At 35.2% G+C, this 11,850-nt stretch overlaps 1 protein-coding gene across 1 annotated transcript; it reads left to right on the top strand.

The window, feature by feature from the left end:
• Positions 1-1,460: 1,460 nt before the first annotated feature.
• Positions 1,461-2,465, top strand: LOC113332076. Its single transcript, XM_026578751.1, has 2 exons — positions 1,461-1,516; positions 1,622-2,465. The coding sequence occupies exons 1-2, from the start codon at positions 1,475-1,477 to the stop codon at positions 2,294-2,296; spliced, it is 717 nt and encodes a 238-aa protein (XP_026434536.1). The 5' UTR covers positions 1,461-1,474; the 3' UTR covers positions 2,297-2,465.
• Positions 2,466-11,850: the final 9,385 nt, after the last annotated feature.

Here is an 11,850-nt window from a genome sequence, read left to right on the forward strand (position 1 = left end):
GATTTTTTGAGTAAAGACCGTGAAATCTAAAAAATTTCTGACGACGTATTCAAGTCCTGAAAACGTGATTCCTGCCCTGTTTGTCGAGACGATTCTGACATACCTATAAAACTCATTCCTTTGTGATATAATTTTTATGTTAAAGAGGAGTTTCTTAGCTTTGCAACCAGACCAAATTTGTTGAATTCCATCACACAATGATTTTTGTATGATTTTTTGAGTAAAGACCGTGAAATCTAAAAAATTTCTGAGGACGTATTCAAGTCCTGAAAACGTGATTTCTGCCCTGTTTGTCGAGATGATTCTGACATATCTATAAAACTCATTCCTTTGTGATATAATTTTTATGTTAAAGAGGAGTTTCTTAGCTTTGCAACAAGACCAAATTTGTTGAATTCCATCACACAATGATTTTTTTATGATTTTTTGAGTAAAGATTGTGAAATCCAAAATTTTCTGACGACGTATTCAAGTCCTGAAAACGTGATTTCTGCCCTGTTTGTCGAGATGATTCTGACATATCTATAAAACTCATTCCTTTGCGATATAATTTTTATGTTAAAGAGGAGTTTCTTAGCTTTGCAACAAGACCAAATTTGTTGAATTCCATCACACAATGATTTTTGTATGATTTTTTGAGTAAAGATTGTGAAATCTAAAATTTTCTGAAGACGTATTCAAGTCCTGAAAACGTGATTTCTTCCCTGTTTGTCGAGATGATTCTGACATATCTATAAAACTCATTCCTTTGCGATATAATTTTTATGTTAAAGAGGAGTTTCTTAGCTTTGCAACAAGACCAAATTTGTTGAATTCCATCACACAATGATTTTTGTATGATTTTTTGAGTAAAGATTGTGAAATCTAAAATTTTCTGAAGACGTATTCAAGTCTTGAAAACGTGATTTCTGCCCTGTTTGGTTTAGACCTTTGGGCACAGCTATCAAACCCATATTTATTTCTTATCATTTTTATGTTAATGAGGGATTCCTCGGCTTTCTAAAGAGACGAAATTTGCTGAATTTCATCACCATAGAATCTCTTCTTTCTTGCTTTGTTAAGTTCTAGTATTAGTCTAAGTACTAATGTAACTAACATGTCACACCATAAAATGGAAAAATCCAGCCAATCTTCTGAAAACAACAAGAAGAAAAAGAATGTTAGGAAGAATAAGAATACGGAACCGGAAACGGAAGTGACTACGAATTACAAACAATGGACAACTCGAGAGACTGAGAAATTATTGGAACTTTTGGTAGATGCTACACTTGAGAAGAAGAAAGACACTAGTGGATGTTTTACTAAGAGAATAGTGGAAGAGGAGATACTTCCAAAACTTAACCAAGCATGTGGTTGTGACAAATCTTTTGAGAACTATAAAGGGAAACATAGATGGCTGAAGACTAGATTTGGTCAATACCAGGATTTGTTTAAATCTTGTACTTCTGGATTCGGTTGGGATGATGCTAACAAGATGATTACTGGATCCGACGAGATGTGGAACAATTACTTTGAGGTATGTGTGTGTTACTTACTGACAACTAATTTGATATTTTTTTCTTCTATTTTGTGCAGAGTTCTAATTCATGCTTTATCCTTTATTTATTTTGTGTGTTAACAGAGCCATTCAAACCAAACTAACTTAAGAGAAGATAATGGTAAAGACTATGGTGACTTGCTTATTGTTTTTGGGAATAAATGTGCTTCTGGAAAAGTTACAGTTGATCTTACCCATGAGGGTACAAGTGCTAGAACCTGTGATAAGGAAGATGAACAAGATAATTACTTCGATGTTGATTATACTCAACGAGAGCAATATGATAGTGCTTTTAACGTATCATACGTGGGATATGGCTTAGAGGAAAGTGATGAACAAGATAAAGATGAAACTCAAGATATGAACACAACGAAAATTCCCGTCAGAAAAACGGCACCAAAGAAAAGACCAAGGTGTGACATTGGTGACTCTTCTACATCAACTAATCCTACTGGGCAGTCTGATTATCTAGAGAAATTGATTGCCAACAGTTCATCGATTGCTTATTCTATTGATTCAATGCATGCTCTTATTGCGAAAGAGAAAGAAGACCGCAAAATTGAAAAAGAAATGCGTAGAATTGATAAGGATAAGAAAGATAACCAAGTATGGGATCTTGTTTATGGCATGAATGAAATTTCTTTGGAAGATAAGCTGAAAGTAATTGAAATGCTGGACAACAATCACAAGAAGAACTTATTCATACGTTTTACTCCTGAAGAGAGAAAGTTGTGGATTGGTTCAAAGTTAAAAGCATAAACCTGTCATCTTTGCAAGTTTCTATTAGGTTTAATGGGCTTTTAGAGTTACAACATTTGATCGTTTTTCTTCGTAACTATTAGTATTTAATATTTTTTTCTCCAAGTTGAGAACTTATTATTATGGATTGATTGCTACTAATTTTTATGGATTGACATCTTTATGGTTATTATGATTGAATTTATGAACTTTATATTCTATATGCTTATTTTCTATATACATATACTTTTATGCTTTTGAAATAATGATGATTCTAATAAAAAAAGTACTTTTATCATCTTTTTAGGTGAACATGTCTGATTTGGATTTATCTACTGATAGTGAAGATGAAGCCTTTGATACAGAAGAAGAAAGCAGTGATGATGAAGAGGTAAACAGCAATAATGAATTTGAACTATCCATATTTTTGAATATACTTTCAGCGGTGCATTCATGGTTGATGGATATAATCAAGCAATTGCAATACATACAAAGTCAGCGTATTGAAAGACCAATGAGACGCCCAGTTACTTTGTTTGGATATAACTATATAAGGAGAGTTTTGCGTCAAGACCCAGAAGACTTTCGAAGAAGTTATAGGATGTACCCTGATATTTTTCTAAAACTATGTTGTATCATTAGAGAAAGTACATCATTATGTGATACAAGATGTGTTTCTATTGAAGAAATGCTTGATACATTTTTACTCGTTGTTGGCCAAAGTTCACGATATTGCACAATACGTGACACATTTGGTCGCTCTCGATGGACAGTTAGTAAAAACTTCAACAGGATGTTGCGAGCTTTAAATGCTATAACTCCGAGGATGATGGCTAAGCCAACAAGTGCAACTCCATTTAAAATTCGTGAGAGTACACGATTTTATCCTTACTTTAAGGATTGCATTGGAGCTATGGACGGTATACATATCCCAGCAATGGTAGAGAAAAGAAATGCAGCCGTTTATCGGAATCGACATGGAATTACATCTCAAAATGTGTCAGCGGTTAGCAACTTCGAATTGGAGTTCATATACGTCCTCAGTGGATGGGAAGGGTCTGCTCATGATTCGAAAATACTTAATGACGCAATGATAAAAAGAAATGGACTGAAAATACCGCAAGGTAATTTTACTTTTATCTAATGTGAAGTTTTGAGTTTTTTGGTTAAGTTATTTTCGGGTTCTACTTGACGAAGTTTTCTTTTTGTGTTTTATTCAGGTAAATATTACTTGGGGGATGGTGGCTTTGCAAACCGACGATATTGTTTAACACCATTTCGTGTCCAACGTTATCATTTGAAAGAATTTTCTGGTACGGGTAATCATGCGAAAAAGGCTGAAGAATTATTTAACATGCGTCATGCTTCTTTGAGGAATGTAGTTGAAAGATTGTTTGGTGTTGTGAAGTCTCGTTTCTTGATCTTTAAGTCTCAACCTCCATTTCCGTATCAGGTGCAAGCGGAGATAATGACAGCTTGTGCAGGCCTACACAACTTCTTACGAAAAGAATGCCGTTCAGATGGGTTTCCGGTCGAGGAAGAGGAAGAGGAAGATAGCCATCCATCAACGCTTGTAAATGACGACGAAATTTTGACACAACAAACTCAAGAACAACAACGTCAAGAAGCTAATGCATGGAGAAAGAGTATAGCGGATGATATGTGGGAAAATGTTCGTGAACAAAAGGAGTTAGAATTGTATGGAGACCGTTAAATTGAAGGGAAAAAAATATCTCGTTACACAAAATAATATATTATTGATACAGAGATATGATCATTTTCATTTATTTTTTTCTTTTGATTAAAGATCAATGTTATTTGCAAATGAGGGTAAACTCCCCCAAACTCCCCCGAACTCCCTCTAATAAACTCTCTCAAAATCCCTACACTCCCCAAACTCCCTGAACTCAAAAACACCAAACTCTCTCAAACTCCCTACACTCTCTCAAACTCTCTCAAACTCTCTGAGATTTAAAATACACTCAATTCCCCCGAAATCACTCGAGGACTAACCCCCTGTTAGAATTTTTAACATGCTAATGATCATAATCATATCGCATTAGGGCAAAACAAAGATCAAGAATCATTGTATAAAAATGGCCTATGATCAAGTTACACTCATGGTTGTCTTAACTGTGTAAAATTTGTAGTTTCTATAACATTGTATACTATCTGATAATTGATAAACCCTGTAATTGCAAATTTGGGGTTTCTAAAGGTCTTGTTTTCTACAAATTGTGTGCAGTTTGTTTATCTAATTGGGTGAACTTTTGATGAATGCGCAATGCCATACATCTGCCATGGTAGTTAATTGTAGAATTGTGATATTGTTAGATTGGTGGTCATGGTGTTTGTTATTCATGGAATGAAATTAGTAAGTCTAAATCTTTTGGTAGAACAAGACTATGCTGAATGAACAGGTTGTTACACAGGTTGAGTCTTCTTTAGTAATGTGATATCTGTATCCCCTATATGAACCATGTAGGAATGAACCGCCTGACATTACCGTCTGTGGAGTGTGGACTGGATAAATGAAGGAAATACACTAGATTGTGGAAGGTGTAATTTTTTGGATTCCCTATTCTCATCTAGAATTGCTTTTGAGCTGGTATACTCATCTCGGGGTTCTCAGAATAGACTTGGTAGCTAAAAGGTTCTCAGAATAGACTTGGTAGCTAAATCGTATGAATATGTGTAACTGTGTTCACTATGATACCATTAAGAAAACCCAAAAATGATCTGTGGGGATAAAGCATACCTTGAATCGTTTGGGGATAAAGCATATCTTGAACTTTTTAGCTTAATTTTGGTCGTGTTATCAAAATAATCCGTGGGGATTAAGCAATTTTTGAACGTGTCAGTTGAACTGTTCTCTCATCCTCAGAGCTGGACTGAATATAAAATTCGATTCCGTTAATTTGGGAGTACTGACTTAAATTATTAAACAGCAAAGATTACTCACTCCTTGATCCCCAAGTCTCTTATCAAGATTTGGTACATATCAAGTAATTAAGAACCACAGCTAATCAATTTTTATAATAATTAACAGGACTAATCTCGATAGTTTATCTGAAATTTATCATTGATAATTGTTTAGAAGTTATGAACCATCAAACACGTTATAATATACTCAAGCTATCAGGGAGTGCTCATTGATCTACAAGTTTAGTAGTCTACCACTCTGGTGGTAATTATCCTAGGAAAGTCCGAAGTCTAGCAAAGACCAAAATAAGCCCTACATCCATCAAGGATGTTACCCACTTACCCTACACTAAATACTAAAGTCATTGATCTCATTAAAAGGTTAACGTATAAAACCAACTGAAAATATACCGCGTCAGTCAAGAAAATATACCCAGGCACAATTAAATCTAGCCAACTATCTAAGCATTTTCTCTTCACTATTTGAGCCTGAGCCTAAAAATGTCACTGAGCTACTGAAGCATGTCAACAGTATGGTAATGCCTCTTTCCAATTCAGTTCAGTCTTATATGAACGGGTTATACCAAACTGGCTAGCAAAACTAGTAGATAATGAAACATGCGCAAAACTGATTAGTCTGGACTTTCTTTGGTGTGCAGTATGTTTAAATATATATTTTCATTAGAGAATATTTTTTAGGTGACCATGAGAGGTGTTGACTTGAGAAAACTTCCGGAACACGGGTCAGGAAGAAAAGAGTTGAATCGGTCCACACTGTGTCTAATCAATGAGAGAAGATAAAAATGGATATAACTCCTCATATAAATACAGAAGGTGTTGAGATAGAGAAAACACAACAAAACCACAACAATTCAAAATCTCATTGTTCTTTTCTTGTTTTTTTCGTCTTAAATCCCATTTTCCCAATCTTTCTCAATCAAATATACTCTAGTCTTGTACTAATTAGCTAATTGTTTAATTTGTTCGCATATCCAATTTTTTTTGAGAGAACTAAGTCATCATGTATGTTTACCCTTGTAGGGGTTTTAGTGAGTATTGTTGTTAGTTATCAGTACATCTTTCAAGGTTCCATCAAGAATGATTTGTTTGAAGGAGAGGTTTGTGAATGGGATGGTGTTAATTGTGCCAAATATGTAGTAACCATCTCAAATTCTAATTACCTACAACAACAAGCTGCAAATGATAATAACGCCCGTGACAATGAAGCTGCTTCCACTTCTTCAACAACACATACTAGTGCTGATGATGCTGATGAAATTCCTTCAGTGACAAATAATGTACATCCACCTGGTGTAGTGGGTCTCGGCGTACGCGATGAGATGATCAGGCTAACAATCAAAGCTCTTCATTTCTTTATAGCGAAGAGACAACAATACAAATACCAGCCTCCGTTGCATATTAGTACTGCTGGACCGCCGTATTCACCAATGAGTGGCATCTTCTGGTTAACAATTGCGCCATCCATCACACTCAATTAGAAATTAAGATATCTCAAATCTCACTAACTGAGGTTTATCTTGTATTTTTAGTATTCTTGTCGCATTTAGGAAACTAAAATAGAGGAAACTATACTGCATTGGTTTGGTTGTGGATTTTACTCATCTATAGTGGAGCGCTTCTTCGAGCAATTTCTACGAAATCAATTCAAAGACTTCATCAGTACTAAGAATCCACACCAATTTTTTCTTTTCTTTTTCTCCTTTTCTTTCCTTTTTGTACTTGTAAAAAATGTAAGAACCTACCACTTCTTTTTTTTTAATGATCGGTAGACAATGTGGTGTTGGTGAAACTAAGGTCACTAAGTGAATATACAATTGTACTACGGTGACACCGGCAAGCCTACCATTAACAAGAAGATAACTTTTTATGAACATTAAGATAGTATCTCCGTGCCATAATCAATGTTCGCACTAATACAAACTAACGAATTCAATATGAAAATATGACAACTAAACATGCTAGTTCGATGGCACACAATCCTTTATATATGTTACAAGCGTAGGATAAATAAAGTAAGATGACAATGCAACAAATATAACTATGAGTGCAATAATGTAAACGAGACAAGGATTTATGTGGTTCGGCATAATGGCCAACATCCACGGGGTATTGAGAGGTTTTCATTGTGAAGTTATGATAAATACAAAGTTAAATCGAATGACTTTGAGTAAACGGAAAGGTAAGGTTACACAATGGAAGCATTCATCTATTACTTATTTTCTCTCTCCTGAACTATTTCTTTTCTGTCTGAAATTGCTAACCCTTTTTCTATTAATGGAGGAGTTAGATATTTATAGGATCTTCGGGTGGGCCCCATGGATACAGTTGTTATGCATTTCCTCGGGTGTTGCGCCTCAACACATGTTTCGGATCTTCGTTCCACGAAGATGCTGCACCGGTGTGTCACTTCTCCGACAAGCCACTTTTCGACTAACCACACTACGACCTACACGTGTTATCCTCCCGTTGCATTTAATGCTGGTAGTTGGTTCGACCCACACGCAGACCGTTGTTAATGATGTCCTGTCTTTTCAATGACTGTTGGACCACATCCGATATGTTCATTTTGAATCCTCTTCGAGATGTGTTAAAGCAAATTTGTGGGTGTTAATGTGTAACATATGTACATCCTTATCTGATGTACTCTGGTTGTTGACCTACATGCGTCCACCTTGATTGACACGTGTATGGTGGTGATTCGGTACCTAAACTTTGTAACCATCTATTATACCCATTTTGATATTCCAAGTAGTAAGAGCAAGCATTATGGTCGCTTAGCTACAACTAGAATTGTTAGCCAAACCAAAAGTAACAAATAAAGCAAGCATTGTGGTGTTTGGTTTGAGTATCCGGCGAAAATATTTTCGGGACTACCACCAAAAAGCTAAGTGTTCGTGTATTACGGGTGCAATTTCCACTATCTAAGCTTTTGCCATTTAGAACTACACATCTACCTCCAAGTACCCAAGTCTCGGTTCTCTTTAAGATTTATGTGAAATGAGAAATCATAGTAGTTTCTTGGATACAATGTGGCGAAATCAGAAAGAAACATAGAAATATAGCGTTTTCTCTAATACTTTTGGTTTTGAGCGATGCTAGGTTGACTGAAAAAAGAAACTGAAAAGTGTTTCATAAGGAAATAAACGCACAATGATGCGTTCTCAGCATTGAGATAGGGAAGGGAAGGAGTGTTCCCCACCACCCCTCTCATATGGTGCAGTCTTCCGTCCTTTTTTTTCCCCGTGTGTTTATCATTTCCGTTTGGTTTTTCTTGTACAAGCGCTTGCTCTAATACTTTTTTTTTTGTACGCGCAAGATTTAGATAATCAATTGACATAATAACCCATGTATGGTATGGTCAAGGCCTTTGACAGAATGGAGTGGGACTTCTTGCTGCAAATTATGAGTCATCTAGGATTCTCTCAAAAATGGTGCCAGTTAATAAATCACTGTATCAGTACTGCAAATATCTCAATGCTTATCAATGGATCTCCTATGGAATTCTTCTCTCCATCAAGAGGTTTAAGGCAGGGGGACACAATTTCTCCATATTTGTTCATTCTATGCATGAAAGGTTTCAGCAGATTACTTACAAATGCAGCAATTGGAAAAATAATAGACCAGTCATCCCAGCAAAAACATGTCCAGTAATATCACACTTAGTTTTTGCAGATGATTGCATTCTCTTTACAAAAGCTACCAGAAGATCAGTGAATAATCTTAAGAATCTCATAAACAAGTTTACTTTTTCATCTGGGTAAATGGTGAATCTGGAAAAATCAAGTGTCTTCTTCAACAAAAATCTCAATAAGGATACCTGTGAAGAAATTATAAACATGCTTCAAATGAAGAAAATGGATGACAAGGACAAATATCTAGGAACTCTTCTCCAAATACCAAGAAGTAAAGATAAGTTCTTTGATGTCGCAGTTAACAAAATGGAAGGAATGTTGCAGACTTGGCAAGGGAAACTCACTTCTCAAGCAGGCAGAACTACTCAAATCCAAGCTTCTCTGAGTCCAAATGCCAACTATCAAATGGGTATCTTTGAAGTCCCAGATAAAACCATAACAAGAATGGAGAGAATTCAGAGGAAATATTTTTGAAGTAAAAATAATGCTAAGGGAGGCAATAGTATTTCTTGGAAGAAGGTCAACAAACCAAAAAGATATGGAGGTCTTAGTTTAAAATATCTAATAGTTGTGAATCTAACTCTTCTATCTAACCTAGCATGGAGACTTCTGCATGAAAAACACGCCATGTGGTATAAAGTTTTAGAGGCAAGATATTTCAAAGGAAAGATTTGTTACTTGATAATACTGCAAAAAAAAAGAAGTTCTTGGGTATGGCAGAGCATACAGACAGGTCGTCAAGTTATTAAAGATCACTACATTTGGGAAATTGAGGATGGTAAAGATATAGAAGCTCTCAAACACAGATGGTTCCCCAAAATAAAAGAAATGAACTCTATTGCAACTGCCATAACTCAACAGCAAGGTAATCTTCACATTAAAGTTTCTGAGTATATCATTGATGATTCGAAAAGCTGGCATGTCAACAAACTCAAGAACCACTTCAATAACAATCAAGTTCAACAGATCTTAAACATAAGAATTCCTAACTCTTGCAAAGATAAACTAAGATGGTCTTTAACAAGATATGAAAGGTTCACAACAAACTCTTTGTACAGGAAATTGAAAAAGCCTCAGGATTCTCAACAACAATATAAATCTCTTCAAGAAACTCAATGGCTGAAATTATGGCATATAGAAGTCCCTTATAAAGTTCAACAATTCTTATGGAAATGTTGCCAAAATATTCTGCCAGTTAACAAGAGAGTTAGCAGATATAAGAAAGAAGTCTCAAGTATGTGTACTTTCTGCAACCAAGAAGAGGAAACAACCACTCATCTTCTTAGCAACAATCATTATTCTGATACTATCTGGTTTGGTATCTCCACAGCCCTGAATCAATCAAAAAGAAGTCACAATTCTGTCAAAGACTGGATCATATCCTGCTTTGATGATGGAAACTCTATAGAAGCATCAAACAAGCACCTGGAAAATATTGCAGTTTGCACCTTATGGAACATATAGAAAGCTAGATGCGAAAAAATCTTTGAAAAAAATCTTATCATCCTAGGAGTATTGTGCATAAGATTTTTTATTACATGAACATCATAGACATGAACTGCATTAGTCATAATAAGAAGAATCAAAATAATAACTCCATAGAGCTAGCATAATGAAACCTGAAAAAAAAACCATTAGATTGGTTTAAACTGAACATAGATGCTTCTTTCACTTCTCAAAACACTAATGTTGAGTTTGCTTTAATCATTCGTGATTATGCAGGGAGATTCGTGGCAGCAATGGCCTTCTCAGCAAGGTCCAGAGATGTGAATCAAGCTGAATCAATGGCTTTGCTCAAAGCTCTTCAATGGGTTAAAGATATGGAGCTTAAAAAGTGATTATTGAAGGAGATAATAGGTCTGTCATTCAGTGTTGTAATAGTAGGGTCGAAGGATTTAAATGGGAAGATCCGAATATCATTTCTGACTTCCAGAAAATCTTTCAAAGTCTAGAGTCCTGTCATGTTACTTTCCAAAAAAGATCTTGTAATATTGCAGCTGATAAGTTAGCAAAACTAGCTAGAACTAGCATTAGATTTCAAACTTGGATGGAGAGCCTCTTAATGTCATTGCTAGAATTCTAGAAGCTTGAAGTAGGAGTTAGTCAGTAGGTGGTCTTGGTCTTTCCCCTTTATACTTTGTCTATTTTATTATCAATAAATCTCCTTCTTCTTTGCTCAAAAAAAAAAGACTCTATAGGTCCCATTAAAGTGGCTAAGGTTGTACTTAAGGGTCCCAAAATGAAACCTAAGCGCCGTTGTAGTACAAAAAAAAATTCATTGGATGATGATACCTATGGCCTGAGTTCGAAACTAGTGAGCACTTATCAATCAAATTAAAAAGAAAAATGGTCTATGGACCATATGTGGACTCATTGACATTTCATTTTCTTCTTATGTCTCCATTTCTTTTACATTAATCGATCAAAGTGACCATTTCTGCTACTATTCCTTAGCGACTAAGATTGATACTTAGCGACACATTAAGTTGTTTTTTTTTTAGTATTAAACATGTTTTAAAACCAAATTATTCTATAGATATTGTCGTTAAACTCATGATGTTGGTTGTGCCAAAATAACCCATACTAGCTATAGCAGGGTTGGCTCCAACAATTGAATAACCTAAAAGAAAAAACATCATTATCTATTACATATGTCATCCTTAATGATAATTTTATGCATATCAAAGTTAGAAAAGAAATCCTAGAAAAAAAAGTCTTGATTTCATTCTGGTGTTGATTGAGTTTTTTCTTCTAGCTTACTTTGCCAAACGATCAGCTTGTTCGTTTTCTCTTTTTGGTATGTAGACAAACCCAAAAAAATTTAAAATTTCATTATTAGACTCGACACTATTTTGATAATATTTTGATTACTCCAATAAACTGCAGAAAGCTTTTCTCGGGCAAAATTAGCCTCTTGTAATCTGCCTCCAGTCAAAAAGTTGTTATCTAACTTTTTTTTAACCTAGATCATCCCTTGAAGGTTTGCTAATGCTTCTGCTT

The sequence above is a fragment of the Papaver somniferum genome, chromosome 1, assembly GCF_003573695.1.
Source record: "Papaver somniferum cultivar HN1 chromosome 1, ASM357369v1, whole genome shotgun sequence".
Classification (NCBI taxonomy): Eukaryota; Viridiplantae; Streptophyta; class Magnoliopsida; order Ranunculales; family Papaveraceae; genus Papaver; species Papaver somniferum.